This window comes from Lolium rigidum, chromosome 6 (genome assembly GCF_022539505.1).
Source record: "Lolium rigidum isolate FL_2022 chromosome 6, APGP_CSIRO_Lrig_0.1, whole genome shotgun sequence".
NCBI lineage: Eukaryota > Viridiplantae > Streptophyta > Magnoliopsida > Poales > Poaceae > Lolium > Lolium rigidum.
In genome coordinates this window covers 89,321,062-89,344,069 of record NC_061513.1, presented here as the reverse complement: position 1 = coordinate 89,344,069, position 23,008 = coordinate 89,321,062, and the positions used below count along the sequence as shown (strand labels likewise).

General features: G+C 50.1%; 3 protein-coding genes across 5 annotated transcripts; all 3 read left to right on the top strand.

The window, feature by feature from the left end:
* Positions 1-4,212: 4,212 nt before the first annotated feature.
* LOC124660098 (NADH--cytochrome b5 reductase 1-like) lies at positions 4,213-7,955 on the top strand. The gene is made up of 9 exons (XM_047197890.1): positions 4,213-4,344; positions 5,197-5,338; positions 5,429-5,519; positions 5,664-5,741; positions 5,855-5,935; positions 6,031-6,120; positions 6,669-6,734; positions 7,291-7,377; positions 7,515-7,955. Exons 1-9 carry the CDS (start codon positions 4,233-4,235, stop codon positions 7,605-7,607), a joined length of 840 nt encoding a protein of 279 aa, XP_047053846.1. The 5' UTR covers positions 4,213-4,232; the 3' UTR covers positions 7,608-7,955.
* A 1,251-nt stretch (positions 7,956-9,206) lies between these two features.
* On the top strand, positions 9,207-12,066 carry LOC124662932 (cysteine synthase-like). Its single transcript, XM_047200711.1, has 10 exons — positions 9,207-9,440; positions 9,796-9,905; positions 10,022-10,079; positions 10,159-10,422; positions 10,543-10,680; positions 11,207-11,258; positions 11,363-11,412; positions 11,520-11,579; positions 11,696-11,776; positions 11,913-12,066. Exons 1-10 carry the CDS (start codon positions 9,207-9,209, stop codon positions 12,000-12,002), a joined length of 1,137 nt encoding a protein of 378 aa, XP_047056667.1. The 3' UTR covers positions 12,003-12,066.
* Positions 12,067-12,630: 564 nt separating this feature from the next.
* LOC124660094 (F-box protein SKIP24-like) lies at positions 12,631-22,829 on the top strand. Of its 3 annotated transcripts, XM_047197886.1 has the most exons (5): positions 12,631-12,945; positions 13,025-13,198; positions 22,052-22,214; positions 22,300-22,427; positions 22,662-22,829. In XM_047197886.1, the coding sequence occupies exons 1-5, from the start codon at positions 12,704-12,706 to the stop codon at positions 22,663-22,665; spliced, it is 711 nt and encodes a 236-aa protein (XP_047053842.1). In that variant the 5' UTR covers positions 12,631-12,703; the 3' UTR covers positions 22,666-22,829. The 3 variants fall into 3 exon arrangements, with proteins under 3 accessions (XP_047053842.1, XP_047053843.1, XP_047053844.1); XM_047197887.1 differs by lacking the exon at positions 22,662-22,829 and having other exon boundaries at positions 22,300-22,431; XM_047197888.1 differs by lacking the exon at positions 22,662-22,829 and having other exon boundaries at positions 22,052-22,179; positions 22,300-22,405.
* The last annotated feature ends 179 nt before the right edge of the window (positions 22,830-23,008 follow it).

The following is a 23,008-nucleotide window of genomic DNA, read 5'->3' as shown; positions in this document are numbered from 1 at the left end:
TACACATATTTTTCTATTTGACAAAATTGTAGCCTTGTGAGCCTTCTAGCATAACTTCTTTGATGACCTATTACCATTAGCGTATTCTGCATGTCTTGAATGTCCAATAAAATCCCTTCATTATTCTAGATTGCTCGGACTGGAGGAAGAATTGCCGGAAGCTTGGAACGAAGCTAGGGTCTCATTCAAGAGGGTGGAAACTCTCGTGACTGTCAGTTCTTCCTTCATGTCTTTGGCAGGCTCGTGACGTACAGGTGATTAATTGTAATATTTTGGTTCATCTTTATTTATCATTATGTGTTCCTTAAAAAAGACCGTTGAACACTTTGCATGCATAGAGAAGTGGGTTTCTTTTAACAAAAAAGTTGACGAAGTGACTTTTCATTGCATTAGAAGAGAGGGTACAAGAGTACCAGGTACAACTTCAACACGCAGCGGAAAAGCTATCCCACTTCAAAAAGCGGAAAAGCTAACAGTGTCACAGCAAAACAAAAAGAGGAGAAAAGAAGCATGTAATGTCTTGAAATGAATGATTTTATGCTTATGTTGGATATTCAGGCATGCTAAAACGTGCAACCGGATCAACTCCGTGTGATATGATTGCTCATGGGCAGACCGTTTTGAATAATTTTCAGTGTATACTCTTGAAAGGAATTAATTTTGTGTTTGTGCTTGACATGCAAACATGTGTAATATCATCCAATTAGGTCAAAAAATTACATGTCATCCCCTTATTTGCTCAGGGTTCTTACCAGCTGGTGCCACTGGTGGTAAATGTTGGACATAGTCACATAGAGGCAGGACTACAGAAGGCAAGATCAAGAAAGAGGACCCAGGGCCTTCACGAGTTGGCAAGGTAATCGCCGCCTGATCAGGAAGTGGTGCGGATGGCAGAAATTATTTTGAAGAGAAGATTTTCTGTATTCCATTCCACACAATAACACGCTAGACAATCCTTCTCGCAAAAGGTGATGCCGCAAAGCAGGCAGTTCTAGCTGCTTAGGGAGGCAAAAAAAAACTAGACATCACACTCATTTCATATACCATCAAACATGAATGACCATTGGAAATTTAAAAGCCAGCGGTGCTTTTAAAAACAATGAACAACTAAAATGAGCCACGGTATGAAAAATTGACGAAAAAGAGGCGGGAAAAAGTTACACGATAACAACAGAAAACGGACGTGGCAAAGCGAGCCAGGTCCTTCTAGTACTAATCAATTGCATGGAGTGTCGCAGTAGCCCGGGGCGAGTACGTGCACAACCGCGAAGCACGGACGACGTAGGCGCGCGAGTACGCACGGGGACGCCCGCTTCGCAGGCTGCATGGACGCGGAGAGTTGACGCACGCGTGGAAGGAAGTACGCGCGGCCGGGAAGAGTTGACGCGCGGGAGGAAGTACGGAGGCGTACGGAGGCGTACACGTATACGTTTCCCACGTGTCGGGTGTTTGCTGGCCCGACTTCCCTTTGGGAAGGTCGGTCTCTACCTAATCATACCCCTTCTGGGTGGACATTCCGTCTAAACCGAAATTTTGGTTCTGGTTTTGTGGTGCTTGAGCAAAATTGGGTTTTCCATTATGGTAACCGAAAATTAGCATGAAAAATTTAGGAAACTAAAGATTAAAATCTGTTTGGTTTCGTTTAAAACCGAATGAACCAACTCACTTGAATAAATAATAGGCGTGGCAAAAAACATATATAGTGATTAACATAACAATAGAAAAAGCACCAACTGCGCAAGAAAACGACAAATAATCACTTATTGTGGAAGGTTGCTTTTTTTTAAACAGAGAAAGGCCTGGAAGCTGAATTATAAGCGGTGGGCACATAAATTACAACGATGCCCTTTCATAACTCTTGTCCTAAAAAACCTAGAATTTGAAGATAAGGTATCAAAATTTACAAAAAGAACCCTAGCACAAAAATGGAAAAAAAAATCAGGTGCCTCGGAGCCAACTCCATCGCTCGCCGGCGACCTCAAGGCACGGACCGCACTGCGATATGAGAGGAAGTTGCTCGGGATGCTCTCCTTTCCGACGAAGAACCAAAAACGCTAGCCATCTCGACGCCTTCGGAGACGAGCCATTTGGGGGCGAAGCGACGATGAGATCCATCGCATGCTTGATAAAGGCCTCCAAATGGAGGTTGAACTCGTGGACGAGGGCCGCCAATAAGCCATAGGATTCATAGGCGAGGCAAAGCAGCTAGCACGAGTCCCTTGGCGGTGAGCTCTCTAAAGAGTGCGACGCCGCGACAAGAACAACCACAACTTCCACATAGCACCACTTGTGTGATTTATTGCAGCAAGAAGAGAGGAGAGATGATGGAGCAAGGCCAACCAAAGCCAGTCCTTGCCATGGATTCGACAGCGAGGTGCTAGCATAAGGCCCTCCAGAACTCTTCCCCCATCCATCCACCTCGAAGAAAGAGGAAGAAGAACACAAGGAAGAGCATGTGTGGATTTGGATCTAGCCGCCTCCTTATTCACCGAAGAAGAACTAGAGGAAAGAAATCCTACAATTAAAAGAAACCCGACCCCTCTCCCACTCATCGCCAACCACCATGGATGCCATCGGCGAAGGGGGGAGAGGTCGGTGAGGGGATCCAGAGGAAGAGGCGTAAGCAGAGCAGTCTCCACATGGGTACTCTCTTGAGAGGTAGGGATTGCGTATGAGGCCGTAAGGTTGCTATTCAGAAGTCTCATGAATGATTAAAACAAGGAGTAGCTACATGTGTCTAGATACTACATCAATAATCAAAATCATACAACGAACAATTTGTGGAACCCAACACAATTGAGCTTCTATGGAAGGACGGGCTTATGCCGAAATTGATGGGAGATTGCTCAATTCTGCCTGTTCAGTCTTGTTCGGTTGGAAATTCTACCAAATCTAGTTCGTTAGTATAAATGGAAAGAAAAATTAGCATGTGATGCGAAAAAACGAGATTTTGGTTAGTTTAGTTTCGGCGCTTCGGTTCGGTTTTTCGTTTCACTGTTTCTATGCCCACCATGACCCAGAAGTGCCAATAGCTCAGCCCTTTAAGGCCGAACAACCTTGATTTGGTAGTGTAGCTGCAGTCTCTAACAAGAAAGGCCAAATCTGACAAAGTGGCAAACAATATATGCATTTCATCGAGAATTAACCTGAGGTTGGATGGTTATGAGGGTGGTTGTACCCCTATCCCACTAGAGTTCAGATCACAGGTTTGACATCTGTGTGTCTCATAAATGCGGAATATTCATATTGGGAGGCGATGTTCCAGTCGACAACGAGATGCCAATAGTGACTTCGTTAATTTCAAGTTTCAATCAGTCGGCTCAGTCTTTCGGAAATGCTCATATGAGTAGGATGTGCGTGTGTACATTCATAAGGGTGAGTGTATATGCGTGTATGTGTCTACGTGTGTACTGTGTTTTTCAAAAAAAAAGTACTAGTACATGCATTTCATCTCTTTGACAGCTCAAAGAGAAGGTGATGCGGCTGGCGCTCCAAAGTCAAAAGTAAGTAATCCGCTCCTGAGATATTCCGATCCGACCACAGGAAATGGGAGATGCACAAGTGGTACACCAGAAAGCGGTCTAAACAACTGACCAAGCAAGTATACCCAGATCGGGAAGCACACACCAGACACCACGCCGGAAACGAGTTGGCCAACTTCTTATACTTGGACAGCGACTGATGTTGGCAGGAAATTACTCTCCCAGCCCCAGCACTGTGACGTGCGAACCTTGCATTACCACTCAATACAACGCTGAAAATTTCCAAGTTATTGTAAACAATCTTGTACCAGTCTGAATTTTGAAGAAATTCATCTCAGGAGATTGTGCTTTCACAAAAGAGTGGTCTCGTCCAGGCGCTATGTCTGGTGTGCAAACTGATACACATTGTCAAGTTTTATAAGACAGATTTGCAGCGCAGTCAGGGAATCGCGCCCGAGATTCAGTCAAGTACCAGTCTGAATTTTGACGTGGGCAAAACGACCTCGCGATCTCCGCCACCGCGCCCACCGGTTCCGTCTTACCACCAGACCACCACCGCAAGCACCACGGCACCACCACCACCGCCACCTACCGCCGTTCTCGCAGCTAACCCGCCCCACCATATCTAAACCCAGCTAAATCCCCACACCAGACAGGCACCGTACCGCAGACCAAACTGAGGCGCCCAACCAACCAACCAACTCCCTGCAGCCAGACCTCGTAGCGAGGGGGCACCGGCCGGCGGGAGCCATGGATTTCCTGCAGGGGCGGAGCGTCGAGACCATGGCGGCCATCGCCGTCGCGGTCGTCGCCGTCGCCGTGGGCGGCGCCTTCCTCCTCCGGCGATCCAAGAAGCCCAAGGGTATGTATGTACGCTCGTTTCTGCGCAGATGCATGCATGCTTTAGACGAGATGCCTGTGATCCGTACGCGATCTGGGTGCCCGGAATCCTTGGGCTTTCGATTAGTCTGGTGGAAAACGAGTGGAGCCGCGAGCCCTGCTAATTCTGCCCATTGCGATATGCGTGGTAGTGGTGGTACTGGAGTACTTTTTACTAGCTACGCTATACCTGCTGGAGTGCTCGACTGGGGCTGCGGAGTGGCCATTTGCGGTCTCGAACCCGCTCACTGTACGGATACAAGAACACGAGAAACAATATCGTTTATTATTTGTGTTATAAACTGAACCACTTAAGTATTGCTGGTGCCTGAAGTAGTCTGTTGGACGACTAAGATACAACTCCTAGGGAGTTGTTTACTCGTGTTTCAGTTTTGACGTCTCGTTCAGTGAACCTAATGGGCAGAATGTTGCAGCTGTGTTTTTCTGTAAGCAGAGCAGTGCTGCTGGCTGATTTTTCCCATTTGTCTTGGTTGATCTAGTCTTACCATGTTACCATGAAAATTACTTGTAAAGAATTATTGCCTGACTACAAGATCTAAACAAACGAACCTATTTTACATGCCTAGTGGCTAATATCAGTTCAATAAATGGGTGTCTTGTACTCTGCAATATCTTGTTTATTCTGTTCTTTACTGTGCGTGTTTCTCTAGTATCTTAGAAGTAGTTTCTTGTGTAGTTCTATGACTCATCTAGCAACCATTGTTTCTTTCTTTGATCACCCAAGTAAACAATTTGTGCTCAGACATTATTTCTGTTGTTGGAGGCTAATGTGCTATAGCTTAATGTCATGTTGGTGTTCTTTTCCTATAATCAGGCTGCTTGGATCCAGAGAACTTCAAGGAGTTCAAACTTGTGGAAAAGACTCAAATTAGCCACAATGTTGCTAAATTCCGATTTGCTCTTCCAACCCCTACTTCTGCGTTAGGCCTTCCAATTGGTCAACATATCAGCTGCAGGTATGAATTCCATTTTGCTTCTGATTTCTGTAGGCTGCTTCCATAATGACCTTTTATTTTAAACGGTGTTATGTTCCCTCCTTCTGACAGAGGACAAGATGCTACTGGTGAAGAAGTAATCAAGCCTTACACACCTACTACCTTGGATTCTGATCTCGGAAATTTTCAGCTTGTTATAAAGGTATGTCTTAACTTCTTTATACTACTTAAATATATCGTTTCACAATCTTGAACCTTTATCTTTTTGTGCCACACAACTCTGTTTGAAAACCCGTAGTTTCTTCGCTCTTGCATCTTTAACATTTTTATTTTCCTCAAAATGCAGATGTACCCTCAAGGAAGAATGTCCCATCACTTCCGTGAAATGAAAGTTGGCGATTATATGTCTGTGAAGGGACCTAAGGTAACACTCTTTTTTTATCCAGTACAGGTGTTCTTATTTATAGTCCACATTCACGATGTCATGCTTATTTGGCCTTCAATTGTAAGTTTAACACGATTTTTTTGCTGGTCTAGGGTCGTTTCAAATACCAAGTCGGGCAAGTTAGAGCTTTCGGAATGATAGCTGGTGGATCAGGCATTACTCCGATGTTCCAGGTAAACACAAGTTCGAAGTTCAGCATTGCAGTCAATGATGCTACAAGCCAACTTTTTATGGTCTCCACTAACAATCTTTTTTTCTGTTCTCACAGGTTGCAAGGGCAATTCTTGAGAACCCTAATGACAAAACGAAGGTTCATCTAATCTATGCAAATGTCACAACTGAAGACATCCTTCTGAAGGTGGAATCACCTTTTCTTTATGTAGAGACCTTATTTTGGTTTTCGTGCAGTCATCTGATACAGAATCTATATTTTAGATATATATTTTCAAACTATTAACGCGCTAGATCAGAGTTACAGTGGGATCATATTACACATAATTGTTAGCACATCATAAGGTTATATCAGTTATCTATTCACTTTGTTTAGCTGTGGGCGATAACAGTTGAATACCAAGTAATATTTTTGTCTTTTTACTCACTTTAGTATATATTTACTGCACAAAGAATAGAATGTTTAGGTAATACAGAACTTGTGCACAACTCATCCTGCAGCAAAAGGGAAGTCATACATTGTCATTTGTAACTGAAACCTATATATAGCTTCCCTAGCTTGCTTTTTTTATGTATTGTAGTATGACTGATACATGACTGACAGAGTTACTCAAGTCCATGAAAGCAGCATGTGCTTGAGCAAAGAGATATTCTTGTATGATGAATGCACTTCAATGTTAGTAGTGTTCTATATTACTTTCGGGGCAAATTGATAGGTCTGATGAATCTGTGCAGGAAGAGCTGGACAGCATGGCTGAAGAATATCCCGGACGCTTTAAGATCTACTATGTGTTGAATCAGGTGCACCCTATGTTCTTAGGTTTTAACTAGACGTGCGCATCAATTCAATATACTACATTTGATGCGTGGAAGGCATTAATAGCTTTGTTAGGCAATAATGGAATCCAGGACTCTATATTCTCCATTTGTCCTTGGAACTAACAGAAGCGGGTGCACAATTTTTGTTGTGAGTCTCATAGCCATAATGTGGGATGGGCTGTTCTGTTGATAGTTGAACACACGGAACACGATAATGTAGCACTGGTAGATAATTGCTAGGTAATGTCACACAGATAGGTTTTGCTTATAGTTGGGATACTTAAAATTAATAATTGCTGGTATGTGCGACAGATCTTTTTGATTGGACGAAATTCAAGTTCTCAAATATAATCGCATTATTAATTTCTCTTTTATTTCCTGCAAAAAATATATTTTATGTGCTAAAAATAACTGTGCTATCATGCTCTCATCACCCCTAGTCCATGGTAGTATGGTACAGAGGTGCATTGACGGTTATAACTAACATTTACTGCAGAGGCATTGCAACAGATTCTGATCCTGTCTTTTGCTTCTGCAGCCTCCTGAAGTCTGGAACGGTGGTGTTGGATTTGTGTCCCAGGATATGGTTAAAACTCATTGCCCAGCCCCTGCTGACGACATTCAGGTAAAACTCAAGTGTTCATTCCCTTGGGACTTTGTATACAAGCAGGTGCCACGATGGCAAGTGTCAAATGGTCGTTTTAGAAACTTGTGGCTCTATCAACTCTCCAAGTTAATGCATGTTTTTAAATACCTTTTCAGATCTTGAGATGCGGCCCTCCTCCTATGAACAAGGCGATGGCTGCGCACCTTGAGGAGCTCGGATACACAAAGGAGATGCAGTTCCAGTTCTAAGCTTCTGGAGGACCAGAATAAGGCCCTGCGGCTGAGACGGTGTTTGACCCCTTTTGATAGCTTACAGAAGCAATGCATGATGATAGCTATAAGACACAATTCTTGTACCTCGATTTTTGTGGGCAAGTGTTAACTGCGTAGCTTGGCAGAGGCCCACATGTCCTTCGACTCCACTTGTATTACTGGTTCAAAATGTGAACATTGGATGCCACCAACAGTGGGCTCAACAGAGATATCATGGCATTACCTATTGGTAAAAGTAAAACTTTGTATTTCCCACTGTTAACACAAGCACAATCCAATATGATGGTACCATTGTTTAAGGAAGTTAAAACAGAGCTTCTCTTCCTTTTTTTTGGGATTAAAGTCCAGTTTTACCCCCTACTGTGAAAATTTTGACACTAATTACCCCAATTAGAAAATTTTCATCCTACTTACCCCATTAAGCAAAAGTTGTGCCAATTTTTACCCCTTCTATAATTTTGTGAGCATTTTTGTCGATGGATCTTGAGTGTTAGGCACATTCACGTGCCAATTTATTTAATTCTGTAACTATTATAGAAAAAGTAAATTAAACAATTAATCACACGTGTGCAACTACTTCTCCCATAGACACGCTGATGTATTCTATCTACCATGAAGAAGGGGTTGTGTCTTCCCTCAAAGAAAGGTGGTGTCTTGCTTGAGACGATCAAAACCTATGCTACGTCCAACTCAACACCACTCCTGATCCATCAAGCAAAATCCAATAACTTAGCACCTAGCACACCCGCGCGTAGAGTTGCTTAATACCCTCATAGGCTGATAGGACATAAGTGCGACGGTTCGATCGCTGGATCACACGCATGCATGTGTACGGATTCCAGATGCAGCATAGCAGCTTGGCGAACATGACCTACATTGCCGTCGTCACGTGAAGATTATTCCATCGTGCATCTTGTATTCTTGCGGGTAGGATAGCAGTCAGTAGTTTGATAGCATAGAGGCACACAAATTAAAAGGGGTAAAAATTGGCACAACTTTTGCTAAATGGGATAATTAGGATGATAAATTTCTAAATAGGGTAATTAGTGTCAAAAATGTCAAAGTATGGGGTAAAAACATGAATTTACTTTTTTTTGTACAAGAAAACTGAGTTTCTTTTTGTCAGTATGCTCGTGTTGGTGTTTCTAACAAAACAAGTGTAATTTTATACATGATCTAAATTTAAGTACTCCCTTCGCTCCATAATTCTTGTCAGTTTTAATTTAAAGTTGAACTAAAACCACAACAAAAATTATTGAACGGAGGGAGTAGGAATTACTGAATTTGGTCTGTGTGCTACAAAAACTCAGCTCCGTCCTGTTTACGGTGGTGGTGGCACTTCAAGAGCCTTGTTCGAACGCAGATATTTTGCAGGAAATTTTTCCAAAACGGCCCTGAAATTTAAGCACTAGGTTGCAAATTCGAACTTGACCAATCTGAAGCAGGTCACACACGGAACTGGCCAGGAAGCGGCTAAACCCCCGGGACCCGACAACGCATTCCCCATTTCCCCTTATCCGAAGGACGGCGCTCCTCCCTTTCCCCTCGCTAAAACCCCTCGCGAAGGCAGCGGCCATGGCGACGGCGTCGCCGCCAGCCTGCTCCCTCCTCCTCCCGTCCACCGCCGCCGCCACCTACGCTGTTGGTCGACGAGCGCCCCGCTTCCTCGCCTCCGCGCGCTCTGTCTCAGCACGTCGGCCCCTCTCCACGGCTTCCTCGCCTAGGGTCGCGGCCCCCGCCGCCGTCGAGATCCCGGAGGAGTACGTCGATGAGATTGAAGCGGTGAACATCGCGCTGGACGTCACACAGGTGTGCGGCCTATTCCCACCCTAACTAATTTTTGGGCTTCCTACAGTGTTACGGATGTGGGGAACCGTACTGACACTGATATGAGTGGCCTCTAGAAACCGCACGGGGAAGTTAGCTGAGGCCATTAGGAATTCGTATTGTGCTTGAGGGGAAGTGGGTGTTCGATTATGGATTTTTGGGATGTACTGAGGTAGCTTTTTTTACCTGATTGGACCTTGTACATCTGGTGCTATCACTGAAATGCGAATTTTAAAATCAGTCAAACTAGACAACTGCTGAAATCCCATTTTCAACATATGTTTTCTATTATGTTTTTGTTCTTATATAGTGTTTTCTATCTTGTCTTGTTGATCAGCTAATCGGGAAAACCCCAATGGTATATCTAAACAATGTTGTTGAAGGTTGTGTCGCTAATATTGCCGCAAAGCTCGAGTACATGGGACCTTGCCGAAGCGTCAAAGATAGGTATCCATTGTTTTCTTGAGATTAATTATTTCTCACCACAGCAGGTTTGCATTGGTGTTGCACCATGCAATGCAAACGTTGCTTGTACCACCTCTCATTCAGTATGTTTTTCGCAGGATTGCATTAAGCATGATTAGTGACGCCGAAGAGAAAGGACTAATTTCTCCAAATAAGGTTAGGTTGCCCTTATATATGCCTAGAGTATTATCATCATGAAGGTGCTAACTTATGGCATTACTTTACACCTCTGCAGACCATCTTAGTAGAACCAACTACAGGGAATACTGGCATAGGCCTAGCTTCAGTAGCTGCTGCCAGAGGATACAAATTCATAGCAACTATGCCGTCATCAGTAGATGTTGAGAGGCGTATTCTTATACGCGCATTTGGAGCAGAAATCGTGTTGACTGACCCTAAAAAGGGACTAAAAGGAGCTTTTGATAAAGCGGAGGAAATTGTTTCAAAGAGGCCGAATGCGTACATGTTTCACCAGTTCAACAATTCAGCTAACAGTGAGGTTGACACTTCAAGTCATTGTCATTTACTCATATGGCATCTGTAGCACGGCACATGTGAAATTCATTCATTTGCCAACTTCTTTAAATGATCTATTGAAAAGCCACTTGGATAATTACAGATCCACTTTCAAACCACAGGCCCAGAAATATGGGAGGACACACTGGGTACTGTTGACATACTTGTTGCAAGCATTGGGACAGGCGGCACTATTACCGGCACTGGTCGCTACTTGAAAATGATGAACAAGGATGTTAAGGTTTCCACTCTTTCCCTCATTAAGTTGTTTGATTCATGTTAAATAAATTGCGCTAAAATGATTATCTTTTATTGTGTCAACTTAATTGATTTTGCATCTTTGCTTAATGGTGTTCTACTAGATTTTATTTTCCTGCCATGGTTACGTTGGTTTAATTGATTTTGCATCTTTGCTTAATGTTGTTCTACTAGATTTTGCATCTTTGCTTAATTGAGTACCGCAATACTGCTTTTACATTTGTGCACTTCAGCTTTCAGGAGGACTTACATGTACTCTACTATTTAACTAGTCTATGAAAAAAATAGTAGTGCCATCCTTCTGTTCCTTGTTTCATTCTGAAGTTATTTACCATCAGAATTTCTAGAAACATGGTGATTTCCACATTGTTGATAACTTGATATATTTCCACAGTGGCATCTCCTTAAAATTTTGCAACCTGAAACTGTTTGACTGTGCCCATGTATTTTCCAGTCAATTTTGTCTGTTATACGCTTGTATAACCTTTGCCTTGTCATGTCATTATCAGGTCATCGGGGTAGAACCTGCTGAAACTAGTATCATTTCTGGCGACAGCCCAGGTAAATGAAATAGCACATAGAAAGTGAATGTATTTGATGAGATGAGGTTGTTAAATATTCTGTCATTGGAATTTACACCTCTTTGGTTAATGTTCCAATGACAGGTTATATTCCAAGCATATTAGATGTTGAGCTGCTCGATGAGGTTGTGAAGGTCTGGAATGCTAACTTTAGTACTCTGTTTATGTGTTGTGGATTGAGCTGAATTTCACAGTTCTTATAAGCCGTTACATTGATTATGATTGTTGAACTTGCATGCAGGTTACCACGGGAGAGGCAGTTGATGTTGCAAGGCAGCTTGCACTAAGAGAGGGCTTGCTGGTAAGCATCTGCACAACCAAATAAAAGTTACCAATTTGGCTTTTTGTTTCTGGTAGCATTTGCCTTAAATCTCCCAAACTGAGATCCTTGACTTGTTGCGTTGGTTGTTTTTACAGGTTGGCATTTCGTCAGGTGCTGCAGCAGTCGCTGCTATGAACGTGGCCAAAAGACCTGAAAATGCTGGAAAGCTGATCGCGGTGAGATATTTCATCCATTTGAATATGTTGCCATGATAGCATGTCTAGCGGTTTAAATATTGAAACAAATATTCCTTTCTAACGAGCATCCTCCTATGGTCGATTCAGATGCTTAATTGAACACATGAATTTGCAGGTTATTTTCCCCAGCTTTGGAGAGAGATATATCTCTAGCATCTTGTTCCGTCCGATTTATAACTCGGTTCGAAGAATGAGGAAGAGATAACTGACTAACTAGCCTTTGCCACTCCAAGAACGATGAACGTGATCGTTTGTAAACCGGGCGGGCTTCCATGGCATGCTGAATTTGAAGAGACAAGTCCCTAGTAGATGCACTTCAAGCAGGGTCTGAAGTTTTGAAATGCGGTTGCCAAGGGTGATGGTCATGGAAGTTTGACATTGCTTGCAGAACTGCAACTTGGTTCCCCGAAAACCGAGCAAAAATGATGATTTAGACTTCTAACTGTCTAAACGTGATGGTGAAACACGAAGAATTAGATGTTGCAGCTCGCTTAGGACCTTTCTCCAATTAGTCTAGGACCTGGAACAAAACAGTTGTGTGACATGATATTTCAGCTGATCTTACTGAACAAATATTGTCCCTTGTTCTTATTAGTTAGCCTTCTATGATATCATCTTGTTCTTGACAGTCTGTGTGTTCTTATCTCTTACTTGGCTTAATGTTCACGGTATTAGTTTTGTTTATCGTGAGAAGATTGGGAACATTTTGCAACGTTTACGTAAGTTCAGATTAAAATTCAGATGCATCTTCCTCGAAGACAACCACCCAAAGTCAAAAAACGTTCACATCAGCTGGCAAGTGCGTTCTGGAGACCCGCCTTCCTGATTTCTCTCGTCCGCCGAGCGCAGCCGAGGTATAGGCGTACAGGAGAGAGCAGCCTCGTTGCCGTCCGCTGTCAGCTAAACATGGCGGCGTCCGATCTCCCCGACGAGCTGTGGGCGCGCATCCTGGAGCTCGGCGCCGCCTCCGCCGCGCTGGGGTTCCGCGACCTCTGCTGCCTCGCCATCGCCTCCCGCCGCCTTCGCCGCCTCTCCCTCCACCCCTCCCTCTGGTCGACCCTCCTCTCCCGCGACTTCCCCTCCCAATCCCAGCCTTCCTCCTCTTCTCAGCAGCAGCAGCTCGACCCCAAATCCCTCTACAAAACCAAGTAATTCCCCATCCCTGCCTCTTTTGTGCATCTTATTCCGCCGTCTAGTCGCGTGACTTATGCTCCGCTGCTGCTGCAGGTTCGAGAGGCACAAGCTGCGGATGGCCGAGGCGAGGCGGCGGGCTGTGTACGAGGCGGAGGGGCGGCTGCTGGCGTGCCGGAAGCGGCTGACGGAGCTGGAGGGGAGTATCCGCGCGGAGGGGGATAGGATGAAGGCCGCCGCGCAGGAGCTGGACAACCTCGAGAGGGTCAGGTCGGTTGTGATTTTTTTTTTTTTTTAGATGAAAGGCACTGGACGTGCCCGACTTTGAATTAACAAAGCCAACAACGGCGAGATTGATACAAAGTGCTGAACCCAGCTTACAGACCGACACCACACACCCACACGAACTACCGAAGAAGCTACAACCGGAAGCGCGACCAAGAAGCTCAGCCAAAGCGCCTACGAGGACTCGAAGAAGAGCTGGAGTCTACAGTGTCGGGCCGGAGCTCACCCGAGAGCAAGCCATTTTCACGCGCGCCTCAACAACACTCCTCCGTCGCAGAAGCGCCACCGGAGGCCGACCACCACCGAGGACCGACCCGCCTTGCTCACAGACCGAGAAGTAGCACCAAGGAGGCTCGACCAGGGAAGGGGGACGGGGCAAGCCTTGCCGAAGATCGCCAAACGAAGCCGCCTTCGCCACACAACCTTCGGAGAGCAACTTGTTATGGACTCCAAGACGATGTCTTCAAGAAGATCGCGACACCGGAGTGCCGCCACCGCCCGATCCGAGGATCTTGGGTTTTCACCCGAGACCGTAGACGAGACGGAGAGAAGCCCCATGACGCCTTCAGGAAGGGGACGGCGTCCACAGACGTCGCCATCATGGCCCAAAAGGGCAAGGGTTTCCCCTCGGCATGGCCTCTCCTTCTTCTACACAGGGTTAGGCCGTCGAAAGTCGACCGAACCGCCGCCACAACAAGCTGCTCGCCGCGACCACGTCGCCCGCACGACCATGGCCAACGACTAGCACCAGAACCTCTGGCTCGCCCGACAACCAGCAAAGTTCCCACCGACCAAGGCCGCCGCCTTGAGACCAAACTCCTCGCGCCGCCGGACCGCAACGAGCACCGAGAGCCACCACCTACGCAGAACAACCGCTCCCGAGCAGGACGACAACCGACCTCACCGGCATCTGCCCCACGCAGATCACCAGGTGAGTGAACACCTCCACAGATCTGGGCTGCCCACAGCCACCACGACTCGTGCCGACACCAGATCTGAAGAAAGGCGGGGAAGGACAGCCGCAGCAGCGAGATCTGCGGCCAGCAACCACCCCGGCTGCCGGCATCGCAAGATCTGGCAAAGGGGACACGCAGGGGCTCGAAACGGGGCCGGGCCCCTGCCCGGCCGGCCGAAACCCCCTAGGTCCTGCGACCTGCGCCCTCCCGGAGAACGCTCAGGCCGCGCAGAAGGCCGACGCGCCGCCGCGCCGCCGCCCTGAGCGCCCACCGCCGTGTGTTCCGCCCGCGGCCGCCGGCCCGACGGCGCCGCCCGCGGCCGCCGCCCCGGGCGCCATCGCCAAGCTCGCGAGGGGAGCCTGCGCGCGCGGGCGCTGAGCCCTCCGCCAGCCGACCACGAGGAGGGGAGCCTCGCCGCCGCCGTCAACCACACGGGCTAGGCCCGGCGGCGACCGTCGGCGGCGGCGGGGCGAGGGGGGTGGGAGGAGGGGTTAGGGTTAGGAGAGCGGGGGAGGAGCGGGGGGTTGTGATTTCCTCAGCCTGTGTTTTTCTCTCCATGAGTAGAATGCGCTCTTGATGCTATCAATCTGATGTGGTGCTGTGAGTAGAAACAACAATTTACCAGACTAGCTGATCTGCTAATGCACTGAGTAGAAAGAGCCTTGGGATTTTGGGACGATTGGAGTGGCAATTATTCAAGTATCCCCGATTAATCAATTAGAATTAGTAGTACTGAATTGCCCGTAGCTGCAATATGGGAGCAAAAGTTATTGCTCAAGACTAGTATTGAGTTGCTCCTGCTACCCTTTCACAACTGTACAGGGAAACTCTGGTTATATTCTCAGTGATCTCCTGCTGTTGCCTGTTGGTCCTATAAGCTAACTTAAGGCCTCCTTCAGCAAAACAGTCTCTTGCACGCTTGTCCAGTAGTTGACTTGCTGCACTGTTATTTAGTTGGCAAAATGTATGTCATAAGTCAGAACAATTGCTTCCATGGTTATTGGTACTGCTTATCTTCGCAAGAGCTGGTCCGAGGTTGTTCTCTTGGCTGACACATTCAACATAGCATAGCTGCTCTGCTGCCTTTTAAGCTGAAAATAGGATAACTCTGATTATCTCATGTTAACTCTGATTAAATTTAGAAACACCTCCATTAGTATATTATTGTATCAAGGTACAAGGCCCCTGTTTACACTATTAATTGTACCTCATTCGGAAACGTTCAAATCTGTTGTGACTCTAACATGAAAACAAAGAACGGCTTCTGACTGCAGAAGTAAAGGATACATATTATGAATAGTGGATACAACTTCAAGAAACATGTAGTTGTTCAGTCCAATACAATCATTTCTGTCAAGTTGGATGCAGTCCAGACCCTTTTCACCAATTCTTGCATTCATTAAGCTCCTTGTTAAAGATGTTGTTTCAGTGGCTCGCACTGCAGTCCTTGTCTGATAGAGGACACAAATAAAGACCTTGTGAAGCACCTCATAGGAATTTATGATCACGGACAATGCTTAGGGATGCAATAGGACTTCATTTTAAGCATCAATAGCTTAAATTGCTGGGACAAGTTAAACCAGGGTTTTTTTTATTTGTCAACGGACAATTGAGTTATATAAAACAGTCTCTACTCTCCTTACAGAAACAAATACAATCTTTCTCAGCAAGAAAAACTGAAAATTTAGACCTCGGTATAAGAGTACATAGTTCCTTGATTTTTTTTCTTGTTCTTGTATGTTTAGACATTCCTCCTAATCGGTATTATGAGTATGCTTCCTTTTGAGCTAAAATAAGAGAACTCAAGTTCTCTCGTATGAATGTGCTGATATTGGAACTTGACACGGTGCACTAAATTTAGAAATGGTAGAATCAGCGTATCTACCAGGTCTAGGGCGGAGATTGTAGGGGAAGGAAGGGGCGGTGTGCGTGCGGAGGCGAGGGCGCCGGCGGCAGGGCGCCGTCGCACGGCTTGTGGAGAGGCGGCGGCTAGGGTTTGGGACTCCGACTCCTGGAGGTGTCGGCAACTAAATATGTTTATTGCTTGATTGTTCTTGTCGATTACAACTCGTATATATAAGAGAAATCTGCTAAACCCTAATCTGCTAATTGGGCTAAGCCCTTAACTAGGCCTGGCCGGCCTGGCCGGTGGGCCCCCTCCGGCGGTAGACCAGCCCGGTCATAACATCTCTCCCCGCCTGCGCAAACAGCTCGTCCTCGAGCTGGTAGTCTAGATAATGCTGCTGGAACGCCTCACGTGGCTCCCAAGTTGCCTCCTCAGCAGGAAGGCCCTCCCACTGCACCAACAAGTGCCAAACATCACGATGTAGCTGGGCGCGCAGCACCTTTGCCGGGCTGGGAAGTAAACGGCCTTCTGCCGTCGGTGGAAGTGGCGGAGTGGCGACCAGCGGCGTGCCGCGGTAGGGCTTCAGCAGCCCCACGTGGAAGACGTCGTGAATGCGCGCCCCCATCAGGCAACTGAAGGCGGACGCCAAGGTCCCAATCCGCTCCAAGATGACGAAGGGCCCCGCATAGCGCGGACCAAGCTTGCGCTTGGCCCGCGGGTCGAGAGACTGGTGAGAGCGGTGTAGCAAACGCAACCACACCCGGTCCACCGACCGCGTACTCCACGTCGCGGTGACGACCGTCATAGTAGTGCTTGGCGACCTGCCGAGCCCGGAAAAGACGCCGCCGCACCTCGGCCTAGCATCTCGTCGCGGGCGCGGATGAGCTCGCCGGCCGGCCTCCGTCCGTGCCGATGTCGGGTCCAGCCGGCGAGAACAGGCGGAGGTGGCTCGCCGTAGACCACCTCGAATGGCGTGGCGCGCAGGGCGGAGTGGTATGAGGTGTTGTAGCAGTACTCCGCCCATGCAAGCCAATCCACCCAAGCGCGAGGACGATCACCTGTAACACAGCGCAAATACATGGCGATCACCTTATTGACCACCTTGGACTGGCCATCCGTCTAGGGGTGGAACGCCGTGCTGAACCGGAGTTGGACCCCAGCCATGCGGAAGAGATCCCGCCACACGTACCCCGTGAACACCGGATCCCGATCACAGACGATGGACGAGGGGAACCCGTGTAGGCGGACGATGCCGTCGAAGAAGGCGCGGGCCACCGACGAGGCCGTGTAGGGATGGCCGAGCGCGATGAAGTGGGCGTACTTGGAGAAGCGATCGACCACCGTAAGGATGACAGACTTGCCCCCCACCTTAGGGAGGCCCTCGATGAAGTCCATGGAGATGTCGGCCCACACCTGCGATGGTACGTCGAGCGGCTGCAAAACGCCCGCGGGGCGCAAAGTCTCTGTCTTGTTGCGCTGGCACGTCTCACAGGAGCGCACCCAATCCTGGACCAAGACCCGATCGCCAGGGATGTAGAAGTCGGCGCGGAGGCGATGGAGTGGTCTTTTGGACACCCTCATGACCCGCGGAATGCGCCAGTAGTAGCACCTGGTGACGGAGGTCATCGTGGTCGGGCACGAACACCCGGCGCCCATGGAGGAGGAGACCGTCGACGAAGCGCCACGGGTCGTCCAGCTCGCCCGCGTCGAGCTGCTGCCGTAGAAGCTGGGCATCTGGCGCGGACGCGGTCGAAGAGGGCGAACGAGGGTCCCGAGCGGATGCATAGCAGTCGCCCCTCCGAGACGCCCTCGGCCGTGTCTAGGTCAGCGTCGCGGTGAGACAAGGCGTCGGCCATGGTGTTGAGGCGTCCAGGACGGTACTCCACCGTGAAGTCGAAGCCGAAGAGTTTGCTGATCCACTGATGCTGTGGCACCGTCGACAACCCTTGATCCAAGAGGAACTTAAGGCTGTAGTGGTCCGTGCGTACGCGGAACGAGGGCCCCCATAGGTAGGGTCGCCAGTGGCGCACGGCCTGTACCAAGCCAATGAGTTCCTGCTCGTACGCCGCGAGCTTAAGATGGCGTGAAGCGAACGGCCGGCTGAAGTAGGCGAGAGGCCCGTCGCCCTGGTGAAGGACGACACCGAACCCCGCTCCCGAGGCGTCGCAGTCGACGATGAACGGCTTGTCGAAATCCGGCATCTAGAGGACGGGTCCCGTCGTGAGGGCCCCCTTGAGGGCCTCGAAGGCCACGGTGGCCTCGTCGTCCCAGGCGAAGGCATCGCGCCTCAGCAGGCACGTGAGTGGCGAGGCGATGAGGCCAAACTCCCGGATGAACTTCCGGTAGTATCCGGCGAGGCCCAAGAACCCGCGTAGGGCGCGCGGGGAGTGCGGCGTCGGCCAGGCGGCGACGGCCGCCACCTTGTCCGCATCCATCGCTACCCCGTCGGCAGAGATGATGTGGCCGAGGTAGGCCACCGAGGTCGTCGCAAACGAGCACTTCGAGCGCTCAAGGTGAAGTCGATGCGCTCGAAGCTCGTTGAAGACGATGGCGATATGCTGCAGGTGCTCCGCCCATGATGCACTGTAGATCAATATGTCATCAAAAAAACCCAGCACAAAACGGTGTAAGTATGGGCGGAGGACGTCGTTCATCAGGGCCTGGAAGGTCGCGGGCGCGTTGGTGAGGCCGAAGGGCATCACCACGAACACGAAGTGGCCATGATGCGTCCAGAACGCCGTCTTGGCGATGTCCTCCGGGTGCATGCGCACTCGATGATAACTCTGATCGGAGGTCGAGCTTGGCGAAGAACCGCGCCCCGTGGAGCTCGTCGAACAGCTCGTCAACCACCGGGATCGGGAACTTGTCCTTGAGCGTGAGGGCGTTGAGGGCGCGGTAGTCGATGCAGAAGCGCCACGTGCCATCCGACTTGCGCACCAACAGCACCGGCGCGGAGAACGGGGACGTGGAGATCCTGATGATGCCCGCGTCTCGTCCTTCTTCAGTTGTGGGTAGCGGTATGGGCGCACCGCCACTGGTGCCGACCCTGGAAGCAGGTGGATACGGTGGTCACACGCGCGTGGGGGCGGCAGGGCCTGCGGCTCCTCGAAGATGTCGCCGTGTCCGCCGCGGGAGGTGCGTCGGGGAGGGGTGCTCGGCGTCGCCGTCCCCGGAGACGAGCTGAAGCTGCGGTGCGGGGGCGGCGCCCCCGAGGCCCTCCCAGCGGATGTGGCGACCCTGGCGCCAGAAGGTCATCGTTAGGGCGTCGAAGTCCCAAAGGACGGGGCCGAGCGTCCGCAGAAAGTCGACGCCAAGGATGAAGTCAAAGCAGCCCAAGTCGATGCCGGCGCACGTGATGACGAAGTGCTCGTCGCCGATGGTGAGGGGTACGTGTTGGACCACCCCATGGCAGTGAAGACGGTCACCGTTGGCCACGGTCACGCGGAGGTGATCCCCGCCTGTCGAATGTAGCGCGAGGCGGCGCATAGTGGCGGCGGGGAGGAAGTTGTGCGTGGAGCCCGTGTCCAGCAGCGCCACCAGGGTCTCGCCATGGATCGTGACCGGTAGCAGCATCGTCCGCTCGTGGCGGATGCCGGCGAGTGCGTGTAGAGAGACGACGAAGGCCGTGGCGGCCGCGGCGGTCGGCTCGGCCGGCTCGGTCGTGGCAACCGTCCCGGGCGTCATGTCGCCCTCCTCCACGTCGATTGTCTCCAGGTAGAAGAGGCGCGGGCACACGTGGCCGGGCGTGTAGGGGTCGTCGCAGTTGAAGCAGAGCCCAAGGCGGCGACGTTCGAGCTGCTCCGCCGGGGTGAGGCGGCGGAACGTGCGAGTAGCCGCGGGGGCGGGGCCTGCCGGTCCAGGTGGGGCGGGGCGGGTGGCAGCCGCGGCCGTAGGAGGAGGCCGAGCGGCGCGGAGAACCGCCTGGGCACGACGCTCATAAGCGCGCGCGTAGTGCATCGCCGTCTGGAGGTCTCGCGGGGCTCGGAGCTCCACGTCCACACGGATGTGGTCGGAAGTCCGCCAATGAAGAGCTCGGCGCGCTGTTGCCCCGTCACCCCGGGCGCATGGCAAGCGAGGGCTTGGAAGCGGTCGGCGAAGTCCTGCACCGTGGTGGTGAAGGCCAAACGCCCGAGTTCCGCCAAGCGGCTGCCGCGGATCGGGGGGCCGAAGCGGAGAAGGCAGAGCTCGCGGAAACGGTCCCATGGGGGCATGCCACCCTCGTCCTACTCGAGGGAGTAGTACCACGTCTGGGCGGCGCCGCGGGGATGGTACGAGGCGAGCCAAGTCCGGTCCGAAGCGAGAGTGCGCTGCCCTCGGAAGAACTGCTCGCATTGGTTGAGCCAGTTGAGGGGGTCCTCGACGCCGTCATACGTGGCAAAATCCAGCTTGGCGTAGCGTGGGGGAGCGAGGGCGGCGGCGCCCTGGACGGGGTACTCCGCGCGACCAGCGGAGGGCTCCGCAAAGCACGAGTACGGCGGCTCCGGGAAGGACGGTCTCGGAGGGTCCCCGGCGGCTGTGTAGACGGGAGGGGGCGCCGGTGCGGCCGAGTAGACGGGCGGGGGCTCCGTCGCGGTCACCCATGCCGGTAGCCGGGAGGGCGACGGCGGGAACAGCACCCGCTGGATGGGGACGCCCTGGGGCAGCGAGGCGGGGCCGGCGCTGGGACCCGGCTGCCACGACGCCCACGGCGGCGGAGGCGGCGAGGCCGAGGGCGGCACAGGCACGCCCTGGGCGGGCGGAACCGCCGGCGCGGCCGGGTAGGCAGTGAGGGGCGGCGGCAGGGATGGCGAGGTCATCCCCTGCGTGCCGATCAAGTACAGGCGGATGCCCTGTACCGCGGTGGCGAGGTCGCGGATGGCCGTCGAGAGCTCCTGCTGCGAGAGGAGGGGAGCGGCGTCGGCGGCCTCCGCCATGGGCGTCGCGGCTCCCGTGGAGGGCGGTGGCGAACGCGGCGGCGGTGGAGGCCGGCGGCGTCTCGGAGGTGGCAGTGATGGTGGCGGCGGGTTGGCCCGAAGACATGATCGTAACCGAGGAAGCTGATACCAAATTGGTAGAATCAGCGTATCTACCAGGTCTAGGGCGGAGATTGTAGGGGAAGGAAGGGGCGGTGTGCGTGCGGAGGCGAGGGCGCCGTCGCGCGGCTTGGGGAGAGGCGGCGGCGCAAGGCTGAGGCGGCGGCTAGGGTTTGGGACTCCGACTCCTGGAGGAGTCGGCAACAAAATATGTTTATTGCTTGATTGTTCTTGTCGATTACAACTCGTATATATAAGAGAAATCTGCTAAACCCTAATCTGCTAATTGGGCTAAGCCCCTAACTAGGCCTGGCCGTTGGGCCCCCTCCGGCGGTAGACCAGCCCGGTCATAACAAGAAACAACTTCATTACTATTTTGTTGTATCAGGGTAAAAGGCTCCCGTTTACATCTTGTCAAGGGAATAATTCAAACTGGGCACAAAGGAATTATACCTCATTTGTCAACATTCAGGTCTGCTGTAACTGCAAAAATGAAGAATGCATATTATACATAGTGGATAGAACATCAAGAAACATGTAGTTCTTTATTCTACTGCAATAATTTCTGACAAAGTAGGTTGCTATCCAGATCTCTTCACCCATAATTGCATGCATTCAGCTCTTTTTTAAGATGTTGCTTAGTGCTTCACACTGCAGTCCTTGTCTGAAGCCCTTGTCTGGTAAAGGACACAAATACATACTGTGTGAAGTACTACGTAGCTCGTGAGGTATTTTGCAGTCGGTCTTGTTTTAAGCATCGATAGCAAAATGCTGGGGCAGAGTTAAAATAGGTTTCTTCGATGGGTCAATGAAAAATTAAATTATATCAAGTACTCCATTATCTGCTCTCCTTAAAAAACAAATATTATCTTGGATGGTTCTCAGCCAGGGAAACTGAAACTTTAGACTTCAACACAAGAGATACATCACGTCCTTGATTTTTGCATATTCTCATACGTTTTTGCATTTTCTCCTGGTCACATATGCTGATTGCCTAATTCATTGTTGTCTGAAATGTCAACAGGAGAGCTTCTGTGGCATTGAACGTATGGCAACCACAAGTAGTCCGTGGGCGACAGAAACAGTTGGTTCAACAATGCACTGTTCCTGTTGATTCTCGTCTTAGCGATCTATGCATGGAGCTGAAAGTTTGTAAGCAACAAATAGCAACTTACAAGAACGTTTACGTATGTGATCTTCGATTTCAGCAAATTTGCGGAAGACCTTACATGGCTAGCCTTACTATAGTTGTGCCTTTTGATCTATTAACAGAACAAGGAGAAGCTGAAGTTGAATGAGTGTGAGGAAGCACTGAGACGAGCAAAATATCATCCACTGCAGAATAGTAGTCATACAAGCTCAGCTGTCCATGAACCTCAAGCGAAGAGGAAGAGGCTGAAGTAAGACCATGCTTTGCCATCGAATCTTCCTTTGCCTCAAGTTACTAGAATTTGGGCCAACAAAGTCGTATTCATTTGCAACATGTTTTACTTTCACGATAGAAGAGCATGGTCTCTGATGTGCACGCTCATATTTCTTTCCATAGTCGAAGTGGATAACTAACAACGAAGTATCCGTGCCACATTTTTCTGGGAATTTAACAACGGCAGCTTCATTCACTCTATTTTGTGCAGATAAAGGTGTCTCGTGGCTGTTGGAGACGAATCAAAGCCAGACGGTTCTGTTTCCCATCCTTCCTGCAGTGGAGGAGGTTGCCCAAGAACCCAGAGCCCTACTGCAATGCAGCAAGTGCTACGATATGCATCTCAGTGGAAATATGCTGATGCACACTGCAGATTCTCCGACGGGTTCGTTTTCAACTTTTCATTGCGCATGGCATGTGTGCACATGGTGTACGTGGTGTACGTGGCATTGTTCCTTTCCGGGCAGAATGGTTGAAGCTCGGCTCAGCAGAGCTTTCCAAGTGGCCGGAAGAATCCTATCCCCCGCCGCCGCCCAGCTGCCAGCGACCCCATGGCGC

Coding starts and splice junctions, on each gene's coding strand:
- LOC124660098 (XM_047197890.1), top strand. CDS start 4,233: ATGGATTTCCTGCAGGGGCGGAGCGTCGAGACCATGGCGGCCATCGCC. Junction 5,339..5,428: donor GGTCAACATATCAGCTGCAG/GTATGAATTCCA, acceptor TCCTTCTGACAG/AGGACAAGATGCTACTGGTG. Junction 5,520..5,663: donor ATTTTCAGCTTGTTATAAAG/GTATGTCTTAAC, acceptor CTCAAAATGCAG/ATGTACCCTCAAGGAAGAAT.
- LOC124662932 (XM_047200711.1), top strand. CDS start 9,207: ATGGCGACGGCGTCGCCGCCAGCCTGCTCCCTCCTCCTCCCGTCCACC. Junction 10,080..10,158: donor GACTAATTTCTCCAAATAAG/GTTAGGTTGCCC, acceptor ACACCTCTGCAG/ACCATCTTAGTAGAACCAAC. Junction 10,423..10,542: donor ACAATTCAGCTAACAGTGAG/GTTGACACTTCA, acceptor GGATAATTACAG/ATCCACTTTCAAACCACAGG.
- LOC124660094 (XM_047197886.1), top strand. CDS start 12,704: ATGGCGGCGTCCGATCTCCCCGACGAGCTGTGGGCGCGCATCCTGGAG. Junction 12,946..13,024: donor AAATCCCTCTACAAAACCAA/GTAATTCCCCAT, acceptor CTGCTGCTGCAG/GTTCGAGAGGCACAAGCTGC. Junction 13,199..22,051: donor GACAACCTCGAGAGGGTCAG/GTCGGTTGTGAT, acceptor AAATGTCAACAG/GAGAGCTTCTGTGGCATTGA.